The sequence below is a fragment of the Pteronotus mesoamericanus genome, unplaced genomic scaffold (genome assembly GCF_021234165.1).
Source record: "Pteronotus mesoamericanus isolate MK-2021 breed Mesoamerican mustached bat unplaced genomic scaffold, CSHL_Meso_final contig_221, whole genome shotgun sequence".
NCBI lineage: Eukaryota > Metazoa > Chordata > Mammalia > Chiroptera > Mormoopidae > Pteronotus > Pteronotus mesoamericanus.
This window is the reverse complement of record NW_026555092.1, coordinates 18,956,416-18,970,250: the sequence shown is the minus strand read 5'-3', so window position 1 is coordinate 18,970,250 and position 13,835 is coordinate 18,956,416. Positions and strand designations below refer to the sequence as shown.

General features: G+C 58.0%; 3 protein-coding genes across 3 annotated transcripts; 1 reads left to right on the top strand and 2 right to left on the bottom strand.

Moving 5' to 3' along the window:
• Positions 1–217: 217 nt before the first annotated feature.
• On the bottom strand, positions 218–4,313 carry BTBD19 (BTB domain containing 19). Its single transcript, XM_054571628.1, has 8 exons — positions 4,227–4,313; positions 2,794–3,007; positions 2,652–2,705; positions 1,120–1,179; positions 955–1,023; positions 746–877; positions 493–618; positions 218–352 (listed from the first exon to the last, which is right to left on the bottom strand). The coding sequence occupies exons 1-8, from the start codon at positions 4,310–4,312 to the stop codon at positions 218–220; spliced, it is 876 nt and encodes a 291-aa protein (XP_054427603.1). The 5' UTR covers position 4,313.
• A 2,000-nt stretch (positions 4,314–6,313) lies between these two features.
• DYNLT4 (dynein light chain Tctex-type 4) lies at positions 6,314–7,216 on the top strand. The gene is made up of 2 exons (XM_054571626.1): positions 6,314–6,365; positions 6,470–7,216. Exon 2 carries the CDS (start codon positions 6,481–6,483, stop codon positions 7,135–7,137), a length of 657 nt encoding a protein of 218 aa, XP_054427601.1. The 5' UTR covers positions 6,314–6,365; positions 6,470–6,480; the 3' UTR covers positions 7,138–7,216.
• On the bottom strand, positions 7,170–12,059 carry PLK3 (polo like kinase 3). The gene is made up of 15 exons (XM_054571625.1): positions 11,835–12,059; positions 11,582–11,689; positions 11,371–11,487; positions 11,103–11,232; positions 10,891–10,978; positions 9,969–10,064; positions 9,683–9,881; positions 9,441–9,567; positions 9,149–9,240; positions 8,814–8,907; positions 8,594–8,677; positions 8,338–8,500; positions 8,057–8,186; positions 7,787–7,900; positions 7,170–7,680 (listed from the first exon to the last, which is right to left on the bottom strand). The coding sequence occupies exons 1-15, from the start codon at positions 12,042–12,044 to the stop codon at positions 7,489–7,491; spliced, it is 1,944 nt and encodes a 647-aa protein (XP_054427600.1). The 5' UTR covers positions 12,045–12,059; the 3' UTR covers positions 7,170–7,488.
• Between the last annotated feature and the right edge of the window lie 1,776 nt (positions 12,060–13,835).

Below are 13,835 nucleotides of genomic sequence, written 5' to 3'. Positions count from 1 at the left end.
AGCGTGGCCACGAGCTAAGGCCCAGGCCAAGCCCACGCTCTCCACTCCTCCTCCTCCTCCTCGGCCCCACCCACAGAGCGAGGCGCCAGGCGGCAGCGTCCTTCCCGCGCCCCACTCGCCGAGCAGGCTGGGAGGGGAAGCCCGCTCCGAAGGCTGAGCATGTCGGGAGATGTAGTTTGAGACAGGCCCAGCGTTCCTCGCAAGATCTGGCTTTTGGTCACTTAAAGGGCAGGTCCAGAAAGCGATGATGCTCCCGGGGCAGGGTGCCCCTCCGGCGGCGGCAGGAGGCACCCCGGGCTGCATCCCCTCTCCGCATAGCGTGGCATTTCCACGCTTCCACGATCTGCTCCACCTGCAAGGGAAAGCCAATCACCGTGGAGTCCTGCAGTCCCCCCCACCCCAGCCTCACTCTGCAACCCTCAGCCGCCCTCCCTCCCGCGCCTTTCCCCCACGCTGTTCAGTTGATCTGAGCCTGGTTCCTCGCGTCCGCACCGGAATGAGCGGCTCCCGCCGATTTTGCTCTTCCAGGGCGCTCAGCTCCGCTGGGGCCAGCAGGGCCAGTCTCAACTCCCGCACAACTGGGGCCGCTACCTCTGCCACAGGCCTCTCCAGCACTGCCTGCAAACACCAGCCCTGAGCGCAGGTGCGCGGGGGCACCTGGCCGGCTGCCCGCTGCCCACTGGCCGGGTTCCTGCGGCCCGATTCTTCAGCACCCTCAGTCCACGTTCCCCTTCGCCCCGCTCACCGCGCCCACGCGCGCCCAGCTTCGGGCCGCCAGGATAAGATCAGCTTCGTCCACACAAAGCTTGTCACTGCGCAGCAGAGGCAGCAACGCGGACGCTGACAGCTCCAGGAAACCGCGGGTCCGAAGCGCCTCCTGTGGATCCGAGAACTGGTCAGGGAAGAGCAGAATGAGGTGCGGGGGTTTGTGAGTATGAAAATGAGAAGCTGTACCTGGCTGTGGGTCTCTATGAAGGCTATGCAACGCTCTTGCAATGGTCCCAGGCCAAAAGTTACAGCCACCTGGAGCAAAATGAGGGAGATCAAGTTAGACATGAAAGGCCATGTAGCCCAGCCCTCCACACTTGGGACTACCTGCCTGGGTCCAGCAACACCCACCTGCAGGGCCTCACAAACCAGCTCCACATCCAGCACCTTAACCACAAACTCCAGGCATATCTGGCAACAGAAATGAATGTGGGTTGTGCTGAGGTACCCTTGCCCCCGGCCCCAACTCCACCCCAGAAGTAGTGAGCAGGCTCGGAGCAGTCAGCTGCCTAGGCTCCTAGCAGCCCCAGGCCCACTGACTCCCAGGCCAAGGGAGGCAGGGAATCACTAGGCCCTGAGCCTTGCTTGACAAGCCCAGCCCAGCTGCCTACCTTCTAGCACCCTCACCGCTAATCAGACTAGGGAAGAGCCATGCAAAATTTCCACTCCCCCTTTCACTTGGGATGCTTATCTTCCTCTACTTGTCCCCTCTCCTGACTTAAAGACACTCAAAAACACAACTAGAAAGTTGATTTTCATCCATGACAGCTTCATTTCATCCTCACATCCAGAAAAACACTGGGTCATGCCAGTTCCACTTCCCTCAAAGCCATGAAGTGCTTCCCTGGGCTTCCACTGCCACCTCCATTTCTAGAGGACTGGCAAGTCTTTCCCATCTCTCCCAGTCCCATCTCCCCTTAACTTCCAAATCTTTACTCCCTTACGGGAAACCTCCAGTGAATCTCCACCACCCTCTAGGTAAAAGAAGTCCAAATTCTTGAAGGTCCTGCATGAACCAGCCCCTGGCACCCTCTCCAATCTCATCTCTCCCTTGCCTCCTCTCACACTCTCCGTCCAGCCACACTGAAAGTCTCACCAGCTCCTTTTGTGCTCCGGTGACTAGAATGCCATCTTTCACTCCCCCTCTGAACAAACTCCTACCTGTTCTACGTGACCCAACACAAATGTTTCCTTCTCCAGGAAGCCTTGCCCTCCTCTCTCCCTGGTGGTGAGACTAGAGGGAGAGAGACCCTCTGTACAGTCTCAGCACCATTTACCCTCATTTATCACACTTCTTATGCCACTGGGTTAGGGGAGGTCAAGTTGGAGACTGAAGAGGCCATATAGCCCAGTCCTCCACACAGGAGAGTTTTCACGTGTCTGTCTCTCTTTGGGAATAATGCTGCTGCATTGCCAGTCGGCATCATTTATGGTCGCAACTACAATGGTATCTGATCGTCTTCAAATTGGTTTCCTGGAAGCTGCCTGGCAGGTCATGGGAATAACACCGCTGCATTTCCAGTCGGCATCATTTATGGTCGGAACTATGATGGTATCTGATTATCTTTGAATTGGTTTCCTGGAAGCTGTTTATCTCTCTTTGAAGAACAAGGATCAAAGCTGTCTTATCTTGGTGTCTACAACACCAGCCATAAACATGTCTTATGCCCCCACAGCACGCACAAGGCATGCGTGTATCCTTTTGCACACAGGCACACATAAATGCCTGTTTCCACAGAGAGATATCTGTACTTCTCTCTGCATTGGCACATGTTCTTCTCCAGGACAGAATGAGTGTGAGTCGTGAGGCAGGGTATGAACCGAGTCTAACAGAAGCAAGGGAGACGAGGGAACAGAGGCAGGGGCCTGCCACATGAACCCACCTCTCTCAGTTCCTCCAGCCCATACTCCACAGCTGCCGTCAGCACCTCCAGCACCTGCAAAATGGGTGGTTGGAGTGGAAGGGAGTTCTCCCTGCCCCCCAGCCCACCCCCACCCTCTCAGATCCCTGCCCAGTGGGCTTACAGAATGGCGGTGCAGCTTGACACTGTTGGTGTACAAGAACTCCAGCACTGCCAGGAAGGCCTCAGCTGGCACAGTACTTAGCACCACAGGGCCAGGCACCCCCGGACCTGGCTCTGGGCCCAGAAGTCGTTGGAAAAAATTGCATCTACAGGCCAACAAGCACCGGTGGGCAAACACCTCCTGCCGTTCTTGACCGACCACAAAGCGAACATCACTGTGGGAAAGAAGAGCAGAGAGCCAGGGAGAAGAGGTCAGAGTGTACGGTGCGATGCTAGGCTTTGCATTTGCCCATTCTGGGCCTTTAGTTTCTTATCTGTCACAAAAGAGACAGGGCTTAGTCCTTCCAGCCGAAGGTCTGGGACATACAGGCCTAGGTTCTAGTCCCAGCTCCATTCTATAGTACCTAAGGCAAATGACTTTCTACCTTTTGAGTCTCAGGTTTCTCCCCCATGAATCTAGATGGCAATTCCGAACTCTCAGGTCTCGGGGGAAGTGGCTATGCTGGATCACTGAGGGGGCATCTGATGCCAGATTGCTCCCGCATTCCCCTCCCCTCCCCAGCCTGAGTCCTGGGGCAAGAGAAGTTCTTCTTGGCTCCTCCTCCACAGACTGCAGACTCAGCTTTTTCAGTTTCCTCCAGGCAGGAGGGGGTGGGAGGATGGGGGTGCAGGGTGCATTAGCTGCAAACAGACGTGGCAGTAATGCACCATCAAGAGGCCAGACCACATTTTCCATCTTCCTGATCACTTCCTGCCCTAGCCTCTAGGCCTCTGACAACATAGTGAGTAGGAGGCATGAGTTTCTGGAGCCTCTAAGTCCCTGACCCAAGGCCTGGGGTTCCCGCTACTCAGACCAAACTGTGATCCCCAAAGCAGTAGGACTGTGGGAGTCACCACCCCTTGGCAGAGGAGCCCTGCTCTGAGCCAGTGAGGTCAGAAAGCTGCTTTCTAGTTCTCCCGACCAGTCCTGTCCCCATACTCTATCCCGCGCTTTGGACACCACCTGCGTCCCAGGCCGACAGTGAGCCCCAGGCAGCACCCTTGAACTACTTCCACTCCGAGACTGGCTCAGTCCCGTGAACTTTGTTCCTCTTGTGAATCCCCAGTTCCCACAACAGGGTCATCTGCTCCTCTGACTCCCCACGGTAGGACTCAAGTTACATCTCATCTCTCAGGATCCAGGGGACAGAGGGCTCTTCTCTGCCAGGAGCCCAAGAGCCAAGAAACGGAAGGCCTTTGCCTGAGGTTACACAGTCACTCTGGGTTGCAGTCCCCACTGCCCTCCGCCTCTGGCTCTCAGGATATCATGGACCCTGAGTTCAGCAAGAGGGTCAAGTCCTAATTCCCTGCCTCTTCTGTACCCAGGGCTTCCTCAGAGTCGTGGGGCCAGCAGAGCCAGCTGTCAAAACCCGCAGTCAGGGCCAACCCCCTCACCTGTATAGGCGGTTGTTGACGAGGCTTCGGAGCGCTGTGGAAAAGGGCTCAGCCTCCCCATGCACAACCAGTCCGGGGGTCTCCATGGATGGGGTGGGGCAGGGGAGCAAGTGGGTGGAATAGCCTAGGAGGCCTGTGGTCGCTGGTATGTGGGAGGCAGTAGGTGGGAAAGAGGAGGAGGCCTGGCCAGGCCTTAGAGCTGGCAAGGAGACTAAAAGGCCTGAGAGGGAGGGGCAGGAGCTTGGGAGGCCTGTTTGCTGAGAAGCTGTTTAGGGATGGGGCAGGAGATCCCCAGGTTCCTGAAGAAGGCATTAGAGGCTGGTGGAGAAGACCAGGGGCTGGGCTTGGGGCTGGGGCCTCAGGGAGGGGACCAAGAGAGGCTGAGGTGGAGCTGACCAGACAGGGAGGAGAGGCTAGCTGCAAATGAGGCCCCAGCTGGGAGCCTGCCCAGGCACCCGCTAGGGTGGGAAGCCTGTGGGTTTCCAAGGAAACTGGAGCCTGGCCTGAGGAGGCCACGCCCAACTCCCACAGGCCTAGGGAAAACTTCAGACCTCAGCAGGGGCCTAAGCAGAGTCCGAGGGTTTTAACACCCTGGCCTTTGCCTGTCCTAGGTTCAGCGTTCAAACTCCCTGCCCCTCCTACCCCTCCACCCACACACAGGGTTAGGATCAAGTTAGCCATGTCTGGGAAAAACCCCTCCACAAGGGAGGGAACCAGGAAGGGAGTGCTTGCCCAGCAACCCATGACAACCTCACAAAACAGGCAAGGGGCCCTTACCCAGGGAAAGCCCTGAACAGGTTTCAGGGCCCAGACAGGGCTTATTTGGGAGGGGGCAGTCCTGTCTCTCCCAGAGAGGAGTCAGGTGAGGAGTTGTCAGCTCTGACAAAGGAGTCACGGCCACTGGCATCCCTGAAATGCAACACAAGAGGTGGCAAGCTGGGGACAAACCCCAGAGTACTTGGGTCAGCAGGAGCCAGGAGGCTGGAGGCCTAGCCGAACGCGAGCACCCCCTCCACCCCTCCCTCCAGGGTGCTAAGGCAGCCTTCAGTTCAGGAAGTCAGCCAAGCCCCGCCTGCGCTCTGCTCTGGGAGCGGAAATGTTTGCTCTTGTTTAGACTGAAGGAGAGATGGTAGTCGTGGAGAGAGTTCTGATGTGCTCCTTCCTGTGGGGCGGGATCCTGATTCCTGAGCGGCCACCCCCACAGTCTCAAGGCCTCCTCCTATCTCAGGCCTCGCAGACTTACTCACCAGTGAAGAGTGAAGAGCCATTCTTCACAAGGGGAGAAATGGACAGTGGCTTAAAAGCTCTGGAATAGGGACACCTTTCTGACCAGAGCCCTCTCTATGTCCACTCCCTCAGTTGTCCTTGTCATGGTAGACTGATCCTGGGCTCTAAGGCTCTGTTGTCCCCTTTCCCCTGATGACTCAGGCAGGCTATACTCAGCACGTGCTCACAGTAGTAACACTCCCAGGTTAAGCCAGAGCCAGGATGGAGGGAGGGAACTAGGAAGGGAGGAGTGCTTCGCCCAGCAACCCATGGCAACACCACAACACAGGCAAGGGGCCCTTATTTTCCCACTGGCCGCTCAGGCCAGCCAGGCTGAGAGCGGGAGGCCGAAGGCTGTGACTCGGTGCCTGCGGGAGTTTCGGGCAGCCATCCCAGGACTGATTTTGGAGGTAGGGCCAGAGGCCAAATGCAGAGGGTGGAAGGAGTTTCATGAGTCACCTGCCTCCAGCCTCAGCCACTTGTGAGAAATTTGTGCCCATCATTGTAGGAGTAGGCAGGGGTGGAAGGTGCCTGGATTCGATACTCACAGGGCAAGAAGGACCGGGGTTAGAGTTGGGTCTGTCTGTCCTTCCTCCTGGTTAGGGGTTGGAGGCAGCACTGTTTAAACTAAGCCAAAAGGGAGATACCTCTCCCTTCTGCTGGCAGTCAGGTGGAAGGGAGAAAGGGAGCTTAATTAGCTAACCTCTATGGTGCCCAGGGGAAAGTGGAGCTCAGGAGGCAGGGACTAGCCCAAGATGACAGTCTAAGCAGCATCTCTTCCCTTGCTTGTGCCCCTAACAGCCCTTAACCCTCTAAGCACCTAGGACTCCACTCAGCCCTGGAATATTTGATTTACCTGTATCAAAAACACAGGTAAGAAGGGGTTAGGGGGTAAAAACCCTTATTACTGAGTAAGAAACTGGGTGGCACTCAAAGATGGCAAGTGAAAGCCACCCAATCCAAGTGTGGGTTTTCAGCCAGCAGGTCGATGGCTGGCAGGCCTGTGCCCCCGGGACACCAGGAGGAGGAGACAACCAAAGACCCCGGACTGAAACTGTCATTGGTGCGGCCTCCAGGCCACCTGCCCAGCATTGAGGCTCGACCAGCAGGTCTGGGCCCAGCCTCCCGTGGTGGCTCCATGCTGGGTCTGGCCTCATCCTTTTCGCGCCGCAGTTCACTGGCTGGACCAGGTGTGGGTCCTGGGGGTCGGCGACCATCCTTGGGCCCAGTGCCCCCTTTAGGATCACGAGTCAGCTTCTCAGGGTTGCCGTTGGCACTTCCCCGAAGGATGGCGCCTTCATATCGCACTGAGCCAGCGCCGGGGGAGCACTGGGAGGCCACGAGAGCACAACGTGCGCTGGAGGAAGTGCTGGCTGCGGGACTACAAGACACATGCTACTCTGGCACCAAGGCTGGGAGGCTGGCCCGGGAGCTGTGCGAACTGGTGCACATTCGCCTGAGAGAGCTTAGCCTGCCGCGCTACAAGCTGGTGTGCAGCGTGGTCCTGGGCCAGCACACAGGCCAGGGGGTGCACGTGGCCAGCCGTGCACTCTGGGACGCAGCGCATGATGGTGTGGCCTCCGCCACCTTCTCCAACGCCTCGCTCTTTGCAGTGGCCACGGTCCACGGTCTCTACTATGAGTAAGGAGATGTCCGACTTCTGCAAAAACGGTTTATTATCCCAGAAGGAGACTCTCCCTAGGGCGCACATCCCAATAAATAAATGTCTGTCAATAAATAAAAGTGGTCCATAAATAACGCCCCCTAGCTGGGGGCTAAGGCTCAGGCTTCTCTTGGAGAAGGGGTAGGAGGCAGCTAGGACAGGTAGCCTCCAACCCCAGTAAAGCTGGTCCCTGATTCCCTGGGGGATTAGGTCCAGAGCCCCCAGTGAGGCACCAAAGGGACAGGGAGGGCCACAGAGGAAAGGGCCAGAGCCTTACAGGCACAGGCCTCAGGCCTGACAGCTTGGGTCAGAGCCCGCTCTCCGGGCTGGGGCCTAGGCTGAGCAGCGGTCCCGGAGCAGGTGCAGAGTATAACGGAGCCGCTGCTGCAGGTCAGGGGAACAGCCCAGCTGCCGAAGGTGGGAAGCGAGGTAAGTACAAGCACTACGATTGCGGGCAACAAAGGTCACAAGGAGGGGCTCCCAGCCGCTGAGGATCAGCTTGGTGTGGTCTCCATAGAAGTTCACCTGTGCACAGACGGGTGGCATTGATCAGGGTGTAGGCTCCATGGCATTTCCTCCCCACCATCCTGGGCCTCCCAGACCTTCCCTCAACTCCCGGGGGAGCTCTTACCTGGACGGTGCCGTCACTAAACAGCATGAGTAGGGCCTGATCGGTCTTGACCCACTGCAGTAAAAGTGGGGGGACAGGTACCTCCACTTCTTCCACACTGGGCAGATCGCCACCCTGGGAGCAGGGACAAGTCACTTGTCTGACATGAGTCGAACCCCTCCCCATTGATATCTCCCTTAGAGGTTCAGCCTTTAGCTTCGAGGCCCATGAAGGGGAACAGGAAAGGACTAGAACGTTAGTCCTCAATGTGCCCCACCCCGGTCCACACACCTTCATGAGGCGCTGCTCCATGTAGGAGGCGAAATACCGCAAGACACTCAACTGAGGCTTCAGGGCCCGAGGCACGGCACCCACAGAGAAGGAGAAGTGCTTTGTGCTGGTGGGGTTGTAATGCACAGTCCTGCAGGAGAGGAGGCAGAGGTCAGAGCGAGCCCCGCACTGATGCCCCTCCCCTGAAAGACCCCAGGTCCCCAAGCCCAGGAGCCCCTACCAAGATGCATCCCGGTTAGGTACAATGGCCTGGATACGAGGCGCCCCGCAACAGCACTTACTTTCTGTTGGCCGACAGGGCCATGTGTGTGCCATTGTTGAAGAGCACAGCCACTCGGCGGCTGGACAGCTGATACCCAAAGCCAAACTTGTTGGAGTAGTCAACCCACTTGCTGACCCACACCAGAGGCTCTGGCTGTGCCAGGGGAGCTGGGTTCTGCTCCGCTGTCACAGGAGAGGAAGGAGTAAGGACCTGTTCCTCGCCTCCCAGCCAAAGAGTTCCCACCACCATTCACAGGTACCAGACCCCAGCCTCACCTGGGGGCATGAAGGCCAGGCAGTTTCTCAGAGCACAGAGGGCTGACTCCACCACTGTGGCCGCAGTCAGACCTTCTTCAAACCCTGAAGGGAAACGGGTACTCAGAATTAGGCCTTCGTCCCCTAGAACCCAGGCTATGGCCTTCTGCCACTCTTTTCCTCTGGCCCCTGACCTCTGCCCCAGCAACCTCTAGCACCTCTCATATTCCTGGCTGCTCACCATCTCCGCTACTCGCCAGCGTCCCACGGGGTGAGCTGTCTTCAGGTGCTGTCTCTACCAGGCTGGGGGGTGCTGGACCAGAAGCTGCTGGCGCCTGCAGGGGTGGGTAGGGCAAGGGAGTGAGGTAGGCCCCGAAATCCAAACCCTTGAGAGTCCATGGCCCAACCCTGCCCTGGCACCCAGGGCAGCCCAGGTCAGCCCTGCCTGGCGAATGAGACACAGCCAATTAGGCCACCGCAAGGCAAGATGCTTCAGCAGCCTCTTTTATCCCGAGCTTCCCGCAGCTGCTAGGATGGGGGTGAGTCAGGGGAACACCGCTCACGTGAGCGCCTCACCTCAGGCCTGGCATCCTGAGGGCCAATGGATGTCCGAGTGAGGCCGCTCACCAAACAGGAAACCTCATCCCGTTCCTCAGGTTGGTTCTTACCTGGATGGGGGCAGATACAACCCTCAGTATCCTGCTTCCCACAGGGGTAATAAAGGCTGGCACACCTATGTGCCTGTGTAGCACACGCTCTCCCCAGAGGCTCACAGGCACTCACTCTCACACCACCACAAGGTATGTGTGTGTAACAAGCCCCCCGCTGCCGCTCTGTCCCCTCAAAACCACTGGCATCCCACACTCACTCTTGTTCTTTTTCCTGCCAAAGAGGCTCTTGGTAACTTTGACAAACAGAATCCTAGCTGGGTTGTGAGGTATCAGGTCTGGGACCGTCACGCAGCTGTTGACAGGGAGCCGGTCGGGGGTGTAGCCCTGAGGAGTGGAGCCACGTGAGCAGAAAAGAGGGGCCCCGGGGGTCCTCCACCTGCCCCCATTCAACCCCCTGGGAATGTGCAAACTGGACTCAGGTGTCTGGTAAGCCAAAGACCTTGGTAAAGAAGTCATGGCGCAGGATCTGGTCAATTGAAGGGCGGTCCTGGGGCGAGGCTCGAAGGATGGCTGCCAGGAGCTGCCGGGCAGGCAGTGAGAGGCTGGCGGGTAGCGTGTAGTGAACCTGTTTGATGCAGCGGTACGTCTCCTTCAGGTCGACTGTCTCAAAGGGGGGACTCCCACACAGCAGCGTGTACCTGTGGGACAGAGATAAGTGATCCGGAACGAAGTGGAAGGTATGCCCCACCCATGCACCCATTGTATGCAGATGACCTAGGACTCACATGACACAGCCCAGGGACCACACATCTGCTTCTGGGCCGTGGCCCTGCCTCTGCAGCACTTCTGGAGCCACGTAGTTAGGGGTGCCACAGATGGTCCTAAAAAGAAGTACGGAGGAGAAGGGGAGGTTCAGACCCAGCCCAGCCCCAGCCCTGCCCCCACTGTGAGTCCAGAGAAAGCAGCTGCCTGTCACCAAAGGCCAGAGAACTCCTGCTTGTCCCGGGACAATGGAGGCTGCGGGTGGCAGCTGAGTCCCCGCCCACCCGCCTGGCCCAGCTGCTCAGCTGCTCTGTAGGACCGGGAGAGGCCGTGGCCCCAACCCAGTCTCCTCCTCCAGGGTCAACAGAGGGCCCACCATCGACCCCTTCCCTTTTCCCGTCTGCCAGACATCCACACAGGCTGTCACTTCCTATGGTCTGTGCCACATACACACACCGACACCAGCTGTCACATCCCCCATCAACACTCATCTGCCACACATGCTATCTGTGTCGCTCACACCCAGTCATGGCCACAGCAGGGTCTTCTTACACACACAGGGTGTCACGTGCTGCCATTCCCACACTCTCAGTCTGTCTCTCACACACAGCACTTGTGTCACCTTCCCCCATCCACACAGGCGATCAGTCATACACCTCCAAGAATCCTTATACCCCCACCTGTCACAAGGGCTCAGACACCCTTAGGACCCTCAGCCTCCCCACCGGTCCCAGTGACCCAGGCTGTCACCTCCACCGTCACACACAAACAGCCCATCATCTCGTCCCCATCTACCCCCCCCCAACACACACACACACACACACACACACACACATCAGGCAGTCATCGTGCTTCCCACATACTGTCTGTCATGCACATCATCTGTGTCACACATAGACTGTGGCCAACCCCCACCCCATCCCAACCCCCGCCTTAAACACTCACTTCTTCCTACGCTCTGGGGGCTCCAGCCGGGTTGCCAGCCCAAAATCCCCCATCTTCAGTTCCATGTTCTCAGTGATAAAAAAATTTCCTGGACAGAGGCAGAGAGGTGCGTCAGACTCCTTTCTCTCCGCCTCCCTACCCCCACCCTCATCCCACCCTCACCCCACCCTCACCCCACCCCCACCCTCACCTGCGGGGCCCAGAAGTCTCACCCAGCTTGAGGTCTCGGTGCAAGATGCCTCGCTGGTGCAAGTACTTGAGTCCCGAAAGGATCTGCCGCAGGTAGTAGCGCACCTCTGGCTCCAACAGGGTGTGCCGGGCCTTCCAGATGTGGGCCAGAGACTACAGAGAGCCACTGCCTCAGTCCCTTGTCTACCCTCCCTGACCCTCCCGCCATCTGTGCTCGATGAAGAAGAGACAGGATCTCCAGCTTTGGATCTTAAGGCCCCTCTACCCACACTCCGCATCACCATCCCTCACCTTTCGGCTGCAGAGCTCCAGGAAAATATATATGTTGTCAGCATCCTCAAAGTGGTGCGAAAAACGCACGATGTGGCGGTGCTGCAGGCCGCGGTGCAGCTCGATCTCATTTAGAATCTGCAATAGGGGTTCAGGATTGTCATCCTTCAAGGGCTCCCACGCCACAGTCCCCAACCCACCCCTTGTCCTCTGGGCCTGGGCTCGGGCCCACCTTCTCGCGTTGATGCGGCTTGGTGATGCGGCTCTGCGAGATGACTTTGACCGCGTAGGCGTTGCCGGTCTCCGTGTCTGTAGCTTCGTAGCAACGGGCAAATCCCCCCTATGAGGAGGGGGCATCAGACATGGTGCTCCACGGGAGGCTGGAACTGGCCCGCAGAGGTCCCAAGCGCCCCCATCGCGACCAGCGCGGGCAAAGAGGATGGCAAGGGCCCCACTTCACCCTCGCTAGCACCACCCCCGCTCACCTTGCCCAACAGGCGGCCTTTGAAGTAGGTGCGGCCGCTGCCGGGGTCTGTGATGAGGCGCCCGGGGGCCGGGGCCGGCGGCCCGGCCAGTGTCTCCAGTTCAAGTCCGGGCATGGCACTAGGAGGCGGCCCGGGCCCGGCGGGGGGCGCGGGCGGAGCGGCCGCACGCTGGATGGGGCGCGGGGACATGATGCCAGCCGCGGGCTCCATGCGGACTGGGCGTCGCGGCGCGGGCCGGGCTTGTTCTCGGTTCCGCCCGGCCGCGGCGGTGCGCGGCGCTGCGCTGGGCTGCCTGGATTTGCTACGCTGGGCTCGCGCCTGAGGCAGCCGGCGTTTTTATCAATGAACGCCTGCCCCCTCCCCGGCGTCTCGTCATTAAGGGCCCGCCCTCTTCCTGGCGGCGAGTCACCGGGAAGCTACGTCCCTCCCCATGCCTTACGTCATCAGGAAACCCCTCCTCCCACCCGACCCACCTCGAGACCCAGCCTTCTGCTCACGCCTTAAACACGCAGCCTTACTGCTAGTCAGCATGTCGAGCCCGTGAGGCTGTAGGGGCCAGCCGTTGCTCCGTCCCCATCCACCCGCCCTGATGACTGGGGGGCCAATTCTTTCCCAGTCCTTTGGGGTTTATGCCGAAGTCCGAGTGGATTCTGGGCATCTGAGGAGTTTCCCCAGCAACTAGGTGGACCAGCGTTCCAGCCGAGAGGGGAGAGGCAGGGGCGGCGCTGACTTTCACGCGGGGCGTCACCTACATTGCCGTTTTAAGTGCTTAAGTACCTGGCCAGAGCTTTCCAGGCCCTGCCCAATGCTGCCCTCTTTAGGGCCCGGGAGACATTGCACACTCCCGAGTCGTACCCGGTTTGTGCAGGGGACAGGGGGATGGGAGCGGAGCAGGGCCCGGGGTTGAGTTTTGGGAAAAACCTTGAATGCCAAGCAGAGTCTGGCATTCAAGGTTTTTACCATGCGCCGGGCCACATTTTTTGCTACCCACTTTCACACTCGAGGGGCAGGTCGAGGGTTCCGGCGGAGTCCCCCCCCCCCCCCCCCCCCCCGTTCCCTTTCCCTGAAAGCACCCACTGCCCTTAGCCAGCAGCCAGGCCAGAAGATGGAGAATGGGAATGGGATTTTCTCAGATCTAGAAATGGACAATTGGGCAGGTGGTCCGGGCACCATCTGGACCTCTAGAACCCTGGTCCATGCCCACCCTTCCCCGGGCCAGAGACAGAGAGAGATGAGGTCTTATCCCCTCTGAGAGTTTGTCCTAGGGTCACATACCTCCTCCTGGCCTTGTCCCGCTCACCTTTCTGCCCTCACTCCATGATCGAATCAATCATAAGCCATTCAGTTCTCAAAGATTTATTGACAGCACCTGCTAAATGCCTAGCACAGTCTGAGTAAGACTAGTCAAGCCCGGCCCCGTGGATTGAGCACCAGCCTGTTCAGTTCCTGGTGAGGCCACATGCCTAAATTGCAGGGCATGTATCTGGCTGGGGGTGTGCGAGAGGCAGCAGGTGACGTTTCTCTCACACATGGCTGTTTCTCTCCCACTCTTTCTCCCTCCCGCCCCCTCTCTAAAAATAAATAAATAAAATAGTTTTTTAAAAAAGATTGTAAATTAAAGGACTGTAACCTTGAGCAGTCTTTTTATTAAAGGACAGTAACCTTGACCAGTCTTTTTAAAAAAGATTTTACTTATTTATTTTTAGAGAGAGGGGAAGGGAAGGAGAAAGAGAGGGAAAAAAACATCAGTGTGTGGTTGCCTCTCACGTGCCCCCCCAAGGGGGTCCTGGCCCGCAACCCAGGCATGTGCCCTAGACTGGGAAATTGAACCAGTGACCCCTTAGTTCACTGGTCATTGCTCAATCCACTGAGCCACACCAGCCAGGGCTCTAATTTTCAATCTTCATGATGGAAATATATAACAGACAGATACATAAATAGGGTAATTGCAGGCTGTTTAAAGTGTTATGAAGGAAGTAAACGGAAAAGTAACTAAAGAGC